Consider the following 14,564-nt stretch of genomic DNA (forward strand, 5'->3'; position numbering starts at 1 on the left):
CATAACTAGCTTACCAAAATGTGGTGAAGCTAACTCCATAATTGTAGTTGTTGATAGATTCAGCAAAATTGCTAGGTTTGTATCAATCACTATGTTTTCGAAGGATTCAAAAGAGGCAATAGAAACTGCCTCAGAATTAACAACAAATATATTCTTTGATAATTGGATCTCTTTGTATAAAGTGCCAACCTCAATTGTGAGTGATAGAGATGTAAAATTCACATCTTAGTTTTAATAGCATATTATGAAAAAGCTAGGTTCTAAGATAATATTAACTACTGCTTAATATCTTTAAGGGGGTGGCCAAATTGAGAGACTCAATGGAATTCTCTCAATGTATCTAAGGCACTATGTGACAAGTGATCATAAGGATTGGATCAATTGCATACCCATAGCTGAGTTTAGTTATAATACAACTCAGAATGTGTCCTTAGGAAATACACTATTTCAAGTAGCTCATGGTTTTAATGCACTTTGACCTATAGATTTGGTAGGAGTGAGACAGAGTGATGAAATAGTTTCGGATTTTTATTCAATTAAAGGAGCTAAGTGGGTGGCAAAAAGAGAAGCCATATTACAAACCGCTAAAGTTAGATAGAAATTGGCCAAAAGAAGATATAAGAAACAAGCACATAGGTATAAAAGGGATGTGCAATTTAAAAAAAGATATAAAGTTTGGTTGAATACAAGCAACCTCACTTGCCTAACACACATTACTCCCAAATGGATCCAGAAATGGACAGGTCTTTATGAGATTGAAAGAGTGTTGTATAAGCATGTCTATATATTAGACATACTTAAAAGATTGAAGTGACATCCAGTTTTCCATGTAAGTGTTTTCAAAAAATTTGTGGAGGATGGAAAAGGCTTCCACAAAGAAAAGGCAAGAATCCCACTTGAAGAAGAAATATGGGATCAAACCATGGGACAAGTAGAAATGATACTTGATAAGAAATGGATGGATGTTAGAGGAGTTCAATACTTGTGTACTTTCAAAGAATATCCTTTGCATGAATTCCAATAGATAAATGAAAGGAACTTGCGACATGTGCAGGGATTAGTCATAGCTTTCAATAAGAAAGTTGGTGATTATAAAAGATCTAAGACTACGAGGAAGCAGATCAAAAACCACTAAAGGATAGGTTGGTTAGTTGATTGATAATTTGAGAGAGATTAATAGAAAAGGTGATCAAGAAGATGAAGGCATCTTCACTCCAAAGTAGAGGAGGATCACAACTTATGTGACTTGTAAAAGAAAAAGAAAAAGAAAAAGAAAAAAAAAATCTTAGAAAAGAAGATGGTGGAAGTTTTCAAGAAATAAAAGATTTTGAAAGGATTCCTGCCCGAGGGGACTTTGTAGAGGGAAATCTTAAGAAGCTTGTTTGAAGCGGATACAAGACTTTGAGCAACTAGGCCTAAACGGTTGGCCTTTTCTAAATGGGTTTCACATTGAGTGATAGCAAATCACTTCCATATGATAGGGAAGAGTATTAGGATAAGGCGGATCCTAATTAAGGAGTTCCACGGCCGCGGCTAAGTCTAAGTGGGGAATAACATCCCTATTATTCACATTGAGAGATGTGAACTTTCAAAATTCATAGAATTGATAAAACTTAAGAAAGTTGAAGGCAAAAGGAAATTGCACAAGAAACGCGAGAAGAGGGTAGCGTCTCATCTCAATAAGGAATTAGTAAATCCTCATCTACCCCTACAACCTTCTGAATGACTAGAAGTGTAAATGGAGGCTAAGTAGTTAAGGAGCCATCAAGCTACTTAGGAAAAAAAAATAGAAAACGGATGTAAGTGCAAGACATCCATTATAAATATTCTTTAAGAATGGAAAAACAAAAAAAACAAATGTACCTCATATGTCAATGAGGACATTGACTGTCCAAAGTGGAGGAGGATGTAAGGATCTAAAGGATCAGACCCTTGCACTTGTGAGTCAAAAGGTTTGGAGCCTCGGCGATCCCCAAGTCCATGAGAAAGCCATGGCGAGGTAGCAAAGGAGCGGTTGGGTGGGCCACCTCCCTCACACCAAGGGACCACACGATGCAAGGGTAGCGTGCAGTGTGCGGGAAAGTCTTCGGAGTCTCTGTCGAGTCCCGGGTGATCCGGAGGAGTCATGAGAACTCCAATGGTCAATGGAGTTAAGTTTGTTAGTGTCGTAAGTCTGGAATTATATATGGACGAGACTGTGGTGACAATATCCGGAAACAGGGACCAGTTCATGGGGCTAGCACTAACGGGATTTTCTGTTGGCTGTGTTTCAGGGTGAAACCAAGTGACAACTAGAAGAGATCTGTTACAGGTGGTGGTGGAGGAAGATGAGCACAGTATGAGTTCATCTCTCTTACTCTCTCTCGCCAAGCAGGGCATGTGAGGCCACAACCGAACGAACGAACCTATAATCGAACCAATGAATAGACAAAAAAATTAACAAAATCTGTTGATCCTGAGACTCGCCCCCGCCACCACGCTCCCTGCCCAGTGCATCCTCGAGCGGGGCCAAAAAGAAAAATATTATTTATATAAAATACTTCTACATGCAGGAGAATTTGATTCAAAAAGCAACAATATTTGAACCAACTCAATGTATGATTAAGATTTACATTTATTGGTACTTTGACTTACATTTAAATATAAATTGATATTTAGAAATAATTATTATTATTACAAACTCTAAACTAAAATCACTTTGTACTATCCTGAACTACTATTTATTGTTTGGGAATTCTAAATATATGTTTCATACAAATTTTTCAAACAGGATTTGAAAATTTCATTTTGAATAGGCGTGTTTCTCATTCCTCATCTTAATAAATCGTTTCTATTTCCAATTTAAAGAAACTAAATTATGTGTTTTTATAGAAAATAAGATTAAGCCTAAACACCACTAAATAAGTTCATGATCCTACTGCGAGACAGGATGACCCCGCCGCAGCCGACACGAGGTTTTATCGGGGATCGGGCTGCCCAATTGCGGTCCAAGCAGGACCTTCCAGGTCCCATGGCGGAATGGTAAGCAGATGGATGAACGCCATCCACCGACAACTAACATCTGTAATAAAAAAAAAATTATGTCTCGTTTATCAAGCATTGACAATGTTGAAGAGCTGGTGGTCCTCACCGACAGTGTGAATGTGCGAGACCACATTCAGCTCACCTCAGAAATCGGTAGAGGCAATCGATATAAAGTGCGCAAAGCATTGGACAAGAGCTGTCTGTCTCGTTTCATCACGTTGTTGTGCTTTCTCTGTCGACACCGTAAGCAGAGCAGATTCACACTGTGAGCAGAGTGTATCTAAGCGGGAGACACCATGGGTCTCAAACTGGGCGTCGGGAAGTATTCTCTTGTCCACCAATCTTGCTTCGTTGCACCTCTCATCGTCTTGTTGGGCACATTGCCTATCTGCAACGGACAGAATAAAGAAATAATTTTTAAATCCGGAACAAGGTAAGCAGTACCACTCCATCATGTGAATGTGTGGTTTCAAAATTGGCCAGGCAAAAATTTAGGGACAATTGAGAACCGAGGCAGCTCTTGATTGACTTGGCTGTACAGTTGGACGTCGGTTGCGAAAATGCTAGTACTTGTAAGAGTCTGACGAAACTCCATTCTTTCGAGGAGACCGGTGTGAATAAAGAGGACTCTGTTCCTACACGGACTAGTAACAAATGAACTATTGTCTGGGTTAACTTGCAGTGGACGCACTAGAAGACCTTTTGCGAGCATGGAATCAAACCCCCCGCCTTGAGACTAACTTGGCTGGGTGGTACATAAATTCGACGTTTCCGTGCAACGTACAAGACAATCGCAATTGGCGTGGGGTGCAGTGTCTTGACTTCATCGACTGTTTTTCAAATGCCACGCATCAAAATTGCTATGTTTTTCGCTACTTTACAGGCGTGTGAGTGTTTACTACTTTGATTTATTCTGTTTCCAAATTGTTGCTCATGCTAGAATCGAATTTTGCTCCTGGACAACTGGGAGGTGGACGTGCTGCCAACCTTGTTGACCGCTTCATATATACAACTGCTTCTGATTCATCGTGTCGTATCCATTAGTTTTCTGATTTTTTAAGGGTTTCATGGCCACATCAAACAGGACTCTCCAAAGTGCATCAATTGTAGGCTCTATACCATCAACAATTGGAAACATTACCACGCTGTATACACTGTGAGTCTCTGAAATGTCCTTGATTTTTGCTATTACCTGCTGATAAGACTTCATGATCCAGTGTGAACTTGGTTTCTGAAAATTGGAAATAACCGAGAGAACAGTCCTTATGAAGCTAGGGCTCAATTGACATCGGACTGTGAAATGTTCAGTGTTGGTTCAGGAAGTTCACTTTTTCAGCATCCTCTTTACGGACGACGACACTAATAGGTGGGTCCTGAGCTGAAGGGAGCTGACAGGAAATCCAAATCTCACTGGACCTCTTCCAGACACATTCAATCAAACTAGTCTTAGTAATTTGTAAGACTCGATGTCTGTTGTGCAGTTCTCGTCACTTGCGACCAAATTATGCATCTAAAGTTTGCCATTGCATTTGAGTTAGATACCATTATGCAATTTATACATGAGATGTTCTTTTGATTCAGATATGATACTGTAATTACATGTTGCTGATGCAAACCCTAAAAGTTGTTTTACTGCTCTTAATTCCCAGGGATGTTCACGACAATGCGTTGGAGGGTGAATTCCCTCAATACGGGGTCCAATCGGATATGCTTTTGACACTGTAAGCTTTGTAATAGAATAGTGTGCCAAACCATGGTTTGTTGTTTTAATTTCGCAAATGTTTCCAGCAGAAAGACTGTGGTCATCTCACAAATCGAATTGGCACTTCAACAGGGACTTAAGTGGCAACAAGTTCAATGGGTCCTTCCCGTTTCATAAACTCGTCACATGGTGTACCTCGAAACTACAAGACTCGGCAGAAATCGTTTTGAGGGGCCGGTCCCAGAACGAGCGTTTGAAACCATGACCAATCTTTTCGACCTGTGAGAATCCGAATTTCTAACATCTGAAATTAGAGATTCGAGTTTTTCAGTCCAGTAATTCATGTAACTTAATCTACTAGTGACCTCCGGCAATCTAAAAGTACTAGTCTCGAATGATTTTAGAGTTTGGCATCGCACCATCCGAGTGCAGCAAAAGCTATATACTAGGGGTAGGTGATCGGTGAATGGTTTGTTGTGGTGGCTACTACTTCTCAAACTCGTTTGAGTCCGAGTCGCTCTAATCTCACTATTCTTATGTCTCTGGGATTGACAGGGACTTGTCAAGCAACAAGTTTAACGGGACACTGCCAAACCTGACAATGATACATTCCTTACGCACTGTGTGAGTTTCGGATGCCCAGGATGTGTGTGCAGTACCTTACAAGCTTAAGCATAACTCTGCAATTATGTTGCCAGCTTGTCAATGTTGTGACGGGAAAGTTGTAACCACGCACGTCAGTTCCATAGTTGCATTCCTTACATTGGCTAACACTTGCAGCAGGGATTGCCATGGAAATGAAACACACGATGTAGCACAATGTATCTTACAGGAGATTGATAATATCATCATCAATCAGGCTCAGGTGAAACCCGATGTATCTTATACTTTGAGCAACAGAGGACGAAGTGCTCTGATTCCTGTATTTATGTCTTCCACAGGAATTTGAGCAGGAGTGGATTTACAGGATCGTTTCTGATTTCGTCATACTTCAGCAGAACTAAGAACAACATCCTTTCAGTGTTGGATATATCGCACAATCCAGTGACAATCGATCAAAATTTCTGGAACTCCGACGAACTTGGCTCGCTCCAGGAGCTGTAAGCTCATTTTATCAAGTTTGAAATTACCAAAACTTGGAGTGTGAATGATTTAACCCGACGTCATGTAATATACCTCCTTCATCATGCTTAAAATACATTTCATTAACCAGTATATTATTATCAGGTTGAATGAATGATTTAGAATTTCCGCAATGCAGTTATCAAAATGTTGTAATTCAATGGAAGTCGCCTCACAAGATACATTGCATTACAGGTATCTCGACAACATTCGCACCGATCCAACACTGAACATCAGTCGACTGTATGACCTGGGCTTGCTCATGTCTAACAACTGGACAGCAAAATCAAGTACGCTGACAGTACTTTCATTGATGAACAACCGCATTAGCAATATTGTCTATGACGCCAAGTCTATCGTTGATATGGCCACAGTTATTAGGTGAGCCTGCCCTTACGATTGATGGCAATCTCTCCTGATAAGGAAGGAAACGGTCACTAATAGATCAGCATGTCGATCAATGGTAGCTGGAATGCAACGATGAACCGTTTGCTTTGAGTAGCTGTGTACTTATCATGATAACAAGTCTGTGGAGGGAATTGTATGACTGGAATTCAATTCATAGGTAGCATTGGTTTCCATATCGTCACATTGGGTTGTGCAGACTACAAGGGAATCCCTTCAGCAAGTCTCCACATTCTGATGACGGAAGGAAAATGTTCTGTGCACAAACTTGCATCAACTCAGGTATTGGTCCTCTTCGTTGAGGTCGAATGAACATGTCAATCTCGTGTTTTTTATAATCAACCGTGCTTATGAGAGTTCGTCATCTTGTTGCAGTTCCAAAGCAAGAAAGCAACCTCAAGGTTACGATAATCGCTGTGGTGGTAAGTGTAACCTCATCACTGATCCTAATGATCAGTCTGGCTATTCTATTTCATAGGCACAAAAAGCTCAAGCAGTATCAGGTTCTGGTCCAACAAAGTAAGAACTTGATCTGCACTTCTAGGAGTACACAATATCAAATTTGGCATGATATTTGTAGCTCATGCCTGATTCATTCTCAAAATCAACTGCAGCTGTAACCGTTGTTTACAAAAGTACTGAGGTTTGTATTCGCTCCAGAGTTTGAAGAGTTTGAGGTGAAGCCAACTATATTCACCCACAGCCAGCTCCGAACTGCCACACGCGACTTCCATCCCGACTTGAAGTTGGGCGAGGGAGCCTTTGGGAGAGTGTACAAGGTAAAATGTGAACAACGTCGAAGAAATATTGCAGATCAAGACGTCTACTTTTCTGCCGAAAACCATGCAGATCTACTGTCTGTGTGCCACATGGATGGTAGTAAGCAGAAGATAGTGGGATTTGTTTCCAATTTATTACATCGGAGATTTCGACTAAATGACACCGTCTTTGTGACTTCTCGCAGGGAATTTTGCCGAATGGAAATGTCATGGCTGTGAAACTACTATTCCCCCAAAAGACTTCCAAGGGTTTAGACGAATTTCTGAATGAGGTAGTTTTGTTGACAGGAATGAAGCACAGGAACCTTGTGAATCTGAGAGGGTGTTGCATTCGTGAACAACAAAGATTGTTGGTGTACGAGTATGTTGACAACTATGACGTTGACCAGGTTCTTCTAGGTGAGATGAACCCTCAACGTGAGAACTCTAATCTTACACAGCGTCTGTGACAGTTTTGCAATTCTTCATTGAAAACACTCCAATCACTTATTCTTGATTCTTTTTGGATTACTCTCACACTTGCTCTTGTTTATGAACAACCTGAAACCAGTTGAAATTTGGTGGTATTTAAGCGATAATTAGCACCCTTTACACCTTGTGTTGCCACGATTTCGTTGGCGCAGGGGGTGCAAACAAGGCCGACTTGAGCTGGCCTGTGCGATGGAAGATCGTCTTGGGAGTGGCCCGCGGTCTACATTACCTCCATGCACTTGCACATCCGAGGATCATCCATCGAGACATCAAAGCCAGCAACATCTTACTAACCAAGAACTACGACACCAAGATAGCAGACTTCGGCTTGGCGGTACTTTTTCCTGATGAACAGAGTTGTATAGTGACCAAGCATGTTGCTGGTACCAAGTAAGCTCAGTAGTTAGTTCAAGTTGTGAAGTTCCGGCTCAGTAGTTACTGGAAGTTGTGGAGATCCATGTTTGTGCCCTACTTCTGAAGTAGAAGTGGGTTGAATGTGTCCACAGGGGATACTTGGCACCAGAATATGCGTCGTGTGGTCGGTTGAGTGACAAGGTGGACGTTTACAGCTTTGGAGTGCTGTGTTTAGAGATCGTGAGTGGAAGAAGAAACATTGATGATTCTTATCCTCCTGGCGAAATGTATCTGTCCAAATGGGTGAGGATTTCGCTCTTTTTTTCACATGTTTGGTATCACTACCTTCAATTGAGGGTGATCGCTTTGGTCCAAGATGGACTTTATTTTCGTAGGTGAAATGAATCCTAGTTATTCACATGATGTTTGAGCAGATTGGGCATGTAGGGATCAGAATATGGCTTATTGTCTCGGTGGGTTCGTAGGTATGGGATCTGCATCGGCAGGGTATGAGGCAGAGGTTGTGGCGCTGAAGCCAGGGAATGAGGAGAAACTCTTGGAGACCATGAGGTTGTTTGCCGGTCGCAGGAGTGATCTTGGGACTGTAAAGGAGGAAGGCGAGTCGTCTTTCATGGAATCGTCAAGTGGAGGTGGAAGTCGTTTTGAGAAAGAAAATTCCACTGATGCTGTGCTTGAGCTCAGTGAAATAAGAGTCAGATGATTTATTTTTTCTTCCAACCCTAGAAAAGTGGAATGCAGCTTGTTGACATCCTTGACAGACTTGGGTAGATTATAGATCAAGATAGTTCGTCAGTGAAGGGACAGATATAGTATTTGTAGAAAGTGAGCCAACGTAGAAGAGGTTTAACTTTAGATCTTGTTTTGTTCTCTTGTGAGGTTTTCTGTGCAATTTTCGATCTTGTTTACTGCTTAGCTTGGTCGTTTTCTCTGTGCAACTACGAGAAGGAGGTTTTCAATATATAATGATCACCTATTCCTTGTTGAAATAAAGAAGAGTCTATTTTTTTATACTAGCTGGAGGGGCATGTTGTAGTCCATATATTGTTTTTTTCAGTTGGCAAATCATATTTTCTTTGGGAGGAATTTCAACGCCTTGTGGTTGAGTAACATAAACTTCTTCTTTCAAATCTTCATGACTAAATGCAATTGTAATGTATTTATATGATATAGTTTCCAATTGTTTTGTGTTGCATTTGAAATCATGGCTCTAATGGTAGCCTATTTTACTACTGGTTTAAAATTTTATGCATTGTCAATGCCTTCCTTTTTTTGAAGGCCTTTTGTAACCAATGTAACTTTGTGTTTTTGAAGTGAGCCATTAGTATTCAATTTTGCCTTATATATTGATTAAGTTGAGATAGCAGATTTACTTGGAAGTAGATTTATAATAGTCTAAGTTTCATTTTTGTATATTGAGTTTATTTCTTCTATCATGGCTTATTTCTATCCTTGATGCAGAGCTACTTTATGATAAGTGGTTGGTTCTAGATTTGATATTGTCATCAATCCTGCAAAGTGGTCTTTCATCCATCATGGTACTCTAGTTTGTCTGCCTACTCTTATAATAGTTGAGAATGGCCAAATAGGATTGATTTCTTGATTTGGAGAGTGTACTTGTTTAATTGAAGATATATCAGTGTGAGTTTTCCTAATACATAGCTAAAAATAGATATATCAATTTTATTATTATTTTTGTGAAAGAGTGAGCAATTCACTATATGGATGACTATAAATTTCATCCTTGGTTGTTTCTTGATTGATATCCTATATGCACGTAAGATGAGCATCCAAATGTTTTCAAATGGCATAATTTTGGTTTACTCCCAAAAAAACATTTCTTCTCATGACATATTGAGATTGTTTCCTCTTATTGATAGCTTGTTTAATAGATATATTGTGGTTTTTGCTGCTTTTGGCTATAGATAAATAGATAGTCTTCATGATAATAATATGTATCTTGTTTTGTCTAATATTGATCTATTTCTTCTTTTCACTACTTCATTTTGTTGGGATATACAAGGCAATATGAATTGTCAAATGATCCTATTTCTAGTACAATAATTTGAGAAGCCTTGTGATATAAATTCTCCTCTATTGTTGGTTTTCAAACCTTTGATAAGTTTTCCATTATTGCTTACAATTCTATGAATTTTTTAAAGGTTTGTTTCTTCTCTTTGAAAAAATAAATTCAAGTTTTTCCAAGAATAGTCATTAATGAAGAAAAGAAAGTATGTTGTTAATAATAAGGATGCAATTGGTAGAGGACCACATAAGTGGGCATGTACTAACTCAAGTATTTCCTTGATTTTGTAGCTCCATCTTTGGATATTGCATTTCTTGTTTGTTTTCCTGCCAAACAGTGTTAACAATGTAATTTCTTGGTTGTAAAGGCTGGTATATTTTCTGTATTCAATATCATCATCATAGGTATACCTACATGTCCTAGTCAGCAATGCCATTGGTAATCATTTTCTTCTTTCATCTTATCAGGCATCTTTAATTGTAGTTTAGATTCTGGCTAGATTTTACCTGCTGAGTTCACTGGTATATCTCCCAAATTCTCTGGCATTTGCTCTTTATCATTTCTAAATAACTGGTCATATTCTGAATATGGATTTGTCATGTGAGCAGTGTTTTGATGAATCGAAAGAATACTGTCTAGCTTAGTTTCCAATAAACCCGAGGAAGGCGGCGATTTTAGTGTTCCAGTATTATGAGATCCAAAAATTGATGCGATCGAGGGAATGAATAAGGGCTTTGGTTTTACAATTGCAGTGTCGGTGTTGTTTTCAGAACACCTAATAGTAGTTCTTTACTTTTGATGAGATTGGCCGTGAATGCTGTTGTTACCTCTTTATGTCCGATGGCCCTTCTATTAGTGTTTAGTTTATATAATCGCAAATCTTTGTCCCAATGATCCAACTTGATAACTTTTCAAGGATCCGAATTAGTAATGGCGTCACAACTTTTTCTTCCAAGAATTAGGATTTGATCATTGCTCCTCACATACTATCCAACTCAAATCAGATTTTGCTGTAGCCTGGGCACTTAAAGCACATTTTTTAAGTTTAATTCGTTGTTGAAATCCAGAAAATGTATATTGCCTCGTCCCTTTCACAGTGTGAATTTTGCCATCAGCAGTAACTACCTACTATTGCTGCGATGCTTTATTAAGATCTGAAAATAAATTCTGGTTGCCCAAGAAATGCCGCGATGCTCTACTATCAATAATCCACTCCCTCTCTTGCAATGATACAGCAGACAAGTCTTTCAGGGCGTTCTAAATCTCATCTCGGGTAGGATAAGTCTCGCTTAATTTTTCTTGCACATGATTCATCCTTTGCCGATATCGGTTTGCAGACTAGGGCTTGGCAGCTCGACAATGTCTGGCGATGTGTCCCGACTTGTCACACCAGAGATACACCACACCCCCGTGTCTCTCACTTGAATCTATGGACCGTTGTTGAGATACATTTCCCCGCTGATTGATGTTACTCATTGAGCTCAAGGCTCTATGGTCGTTAAAGGCCTCTGTTATTCTCACATCATGTTCTTGATTTTAAAAAACAATGCTTCTTTCATCGACCCCGTCGACCTCTCTCAGATCGTTCAATAGGTCGTAAACATGTTGCATAAAAGTGGACACCAACATGTCCTTTGACATTTTAATGTTCTCCCACCTGTCTAAAACTTTTAACACATCCGCAATAGTTTTCGTGGAATATATTTTGGCAAGAACTTTTCAAGCTACTGTTGGATCTATAACATGCAAGATGTAAGGTTTTACCATGTCCATTACCAAGCGGCGGAGAAGCCCCATTGCTTCGCCTGCGGAGAAGCTCCTGCTGATGGTGTTAGCGATATTGTTTTTGAACTTGGGTTCCTAGCTCCAACGGTCGCTCCTTCGCCCGTTTTGACATCCGATTCTGTCGCTGTCGTCACTGCTGTTGTTTTGCTACTAGCCGATGATCCTTGGTGAGTTCCTTGTTGGTGTGATCACATCCCACAAGTCCTTTTATTTTAGCACGCTCTGCATCGTGCTCCTTCAAGCCTGGTAATTCTCCAATCTGGCTAACATTTTGGACTGTGTGATGATGCCGTCCATCGTGCCCATTAGCTTTGCTTCTTCGCAATCTGATCTCTATTGTTCACGCAGTACTCGCTCTAACACCATGTTGACTCCTTATCTTGCTTCTATAACTGAACAACAATCAGTAAGAATAATCCTACTAATTGACAGTAACACAGTAACTGTAATAGATTTAGGAGATCACCGAAGGAAAACCATTATATGTGTTTCTATTAGTAATTCAAGAATTAAGTACAAGAAAAAATACCCATGATCATCCGATCGGGAGTTATGTTGATGTCTAGGTTCTATAGTATCAACCGAGGGGTGTATCCAATAGATTTTATTATGCCAAGGTTGATGTTATCGCCTTCATCTCATTCTCTTACTGTATCAACAAGTCTTTGTGTATCCATCGGAAGCTCCAGGGTAGCGGCTGTGGATTGTACTCTGATGCTCACAAGTAATAATGGTGGCAACTTCATTGTATATTATTGATATTAGTGGTCTCCTTCAAATTGGATGGGCTTCCCAATCTCTCCCTTTTGTATGGTGGGACTTGACCTTTCCCTTAAGACCAATCTTTCTTTTCTATCCTCTCTCCTTCCAAGGCAAATTGATATACTGGTTGGTTTGATGTCTGGGTTTGGAATGCAAGTATGGATTTGGTCAATGTTTCATCAAACCACCCTATTATTATTGTGTCACTTCATTGTGTCACTTTGCCTATTTTAGTTGAGTATTATGATATTCTATTTTAATATTTGGCTTCAACATATATATAGAGAGAAAGAGAGAAAAAAAAAAAAAGAAAAAAAAAAAGAGAGAACAAAAGAAAGAGAGTTATTAAAGCCACAGCTTCCTTGTCATCGCATGATTGATTTTGTCTATCTCCATCTTATTTCTTATTCATAATTATATATCTCCATTTTCCTCCTTTATTTTCTATTTCTCAATCTCTATTTTCCTCTCTTGTTCTCCATCTTCCATTCCAAATTAAACTTTGTGGAAGTTGAATTCAAAGTAGAGCAAACATAGCAACTTATGAGAGCAATTTAGTTACTATGTTTGCTCATAAGTTATAGTTTACTAAAAATCTAGATTCTTTTATAGAAGAATTGAATTGAAAGATATAGTTGCAAAATATGAATAAAAAATAAGGAGGTAGTAAAAACTTTTAGTATTAATGTTGTATTTTTATAAAAAAAATGCTTCTACTTACTTTATATGGCCATAAATAAGTAAAAAAAAAGTAGATTAAAAAAACAAATAATATGGAAATCTTTAAGATAAAATTAAAAATACTTTTTTATAAAAATTACCTTAAGAAACCAAGGATTGATGCCTAGAGAGGATTGGTTGTGAATTAGGGTCAAAATCAGACCTCAAGACACAAAACCATGCTTTAAAAAAAAACTCTAAGGTTTTTAGATTAATAGAATAGCAAGATTTGAGAACAAAACTTAGAAGGGTTATTTTAGCAATAATTTTAAGTGATTTGGATGCATATTGAGTTTTGAGGGATTTTTAAAGTAAGAGATGTATTTGAAGAACTTATGAATATTATAGCAAATTTACAAGTGAAATTTTTTGAATTTATTATTGTACCTTTTTTAATTGTTTTTTACAAATTTAAATTTGATGAGTTTTATTTTTTTCAAACTTTTTATATTTATTGTTCACTTAAAGATTAAAACATAAAAAGAATTATATTAAAATCAATTATTCAATTATTTTTTTGCTATTAGAGTTTTAAAACAACTATTAAAATTTGATTAAGATTTATTTAAAAAAATTTTAGAATTTCTTTAGGATTTCATTAATATTTGTTTAGGATTTCATTTTAATTTATCAGGATTTAGTTAGGATTTCATTAGGATTTTTTGGAAGTTTTATTAGGATTTTTTAAAGCTATATTATGATTTAATTATGATTTATTTAGGATTTATGTAGGATTTATATTTTTAATATTTTTTTAAATTTATTTTATTATTTATTTAGGATTTAATTAGGATTTATATTTTATATTTTTTTTAGTTATTTTTTATATTTTATATTTTTAATAATTAAAATATTTTTTGTTATTTATTTGAAATAATATATATATATACATATATACATATATATTTAAGATTAATTAATGATTTTTTATGTTTCTTTTATCATTTCTTTATGACTTTTGTTGGATTTGATTAAAGTTTGATTATGATTGTTAAGGTTTAATTAGAATTTATTTAAGATTCTATTAGAGTTGTTAAAACTTTCTTGTTGCTATTTCAAATTTACCTTCTAGAGCCAAGTACCTAATCCATTCTCAAGCAAGACTACATATAATATGACAGCAAAGTCGAATTTGTAAGCATTACGAAGTTGATGATTTCTCTTGCATACAAGGTGCAATGTAATGCTTACAAGAATCAAGATCTTTTAGCAAATACTAAAGCTATGTTAGACTAGTAGAGAAAGATGACCATCACCAAGAATAACATCATATGCAAATAGGAGAGCAATAAGTCAAAGAAGAAGTTTGTGATTAGCATGGAGCCATGAGACATATTATTTTTTAGTATATTTGCATTTAAAAAAGCCACACCTAAAACCATCAATTGTTGGGTGG

At 37.5% G+C, this 14,564-nt stretch overlaps 1 protein-coding gene across 4 annotated transcripts; it reads left to right on the forward strand.

Moving 5' to 3' along the window:
* Positions 1 to 3,238: 3,238 nt before the first annotated feature.
* On the forward strand, positions 3,239 to 8,891 carry LOC112278032 (cysteine-rich receptor-like protein kinase 44). 4 transcript variants are annotated; one of them, XR_016501214.1, is made up of 15 exons: positions 3,239 to 3,457; positions 3,707 to 3,911; positions 4,109 to 4,180; positions 4,333 to 4,480; positions 4,674 to 4,745; positions 4,859 to 5,007; positions 5,282 to 5,350; positions 5,668 to 5,826; positions 6,044 to 6,229; positions 6,629 to 6,675; positions 6,914 to 7,032; positions 7,218 to 7,431; positions 7,656 to 7,886; positions 8,010 to 8,160; positions 8,343 to 8,891. XR_016501214.1 is itself a non-coding variant. In XM_090248077.1 (15 exons), the coding sequence occupies exons 6-15, from the start codon at positions 4,913 to 4,915 to the stop codon at positions 8,388 to 8,390; spliced, it is 1,326 nt and encodes a 441-aa protein (XP_090104203.1). In that variant the 5' UTR covers positions 3,239 to 3,457; positions 3,707 to 3,911; positions 4,109 to 4,180; positions 4,333 to 4,480; positions 4,674 to 4,745; positions 4,859 to 4,912; the 3' UTR covers positions 8,391 to 8,891. The 4 variants fall into 4 exon arrangements, 2 of the variants coding, with proteins under 2 accessions (XP_090104203.1, XP_090104204.1); XR_016501215.1 differs by having other exon boundaries at positions 7,656 to 7,837; XM_090248077.1 differs by having other exon boundaries at positions 7,656 to 7,893.
* The last annotated feature ends 5,673 nt before the right edge of the window (positions 8,892 to 14,564 follow it).

Source organism: Physcomitrium patens, chromosome 26 (genome assembly GCF_059467195.1).
Source record: "Physcomitrium patens ecotype Gransden chromosome 26, ASM5946719v1, whole genome shotgun sequence".
Lineage (NCBI taxonomy): Eukaryota > Viridiplantae > Streptophyta > Bryopsida > Funariales > Funariaceae > Physcomitrium > Physcomitrium patens.

What these genes read in the sequence shown, in the direction of transcription:
- LOC112278032 (XM_090248077.1), top strand. Translation starts at nt 4,913, where the DNA reads ATGGTGTACCTCGAAACTACAAGACTCGGCAGAAATCGTTTTGAGGGG. An exon ending in CCTTTGGGAGAGTGTACAAG is followed by an intron (nt 7,033 to 7,217) that starts GTAAAATGTGAA and finishes GACTTCTCGCAG; the next exon opens with GGAATTTTGCCGAATGGAAA. An exon ending in AAATGTATCTGTCCAAATGG is followed by an intron (nt 8,161 to 8,342) that starts GTGAGGATTTCG and finishes GTGGGTTCGTAG; the next exon opens with GTATGGGATCTGCATCGGCA.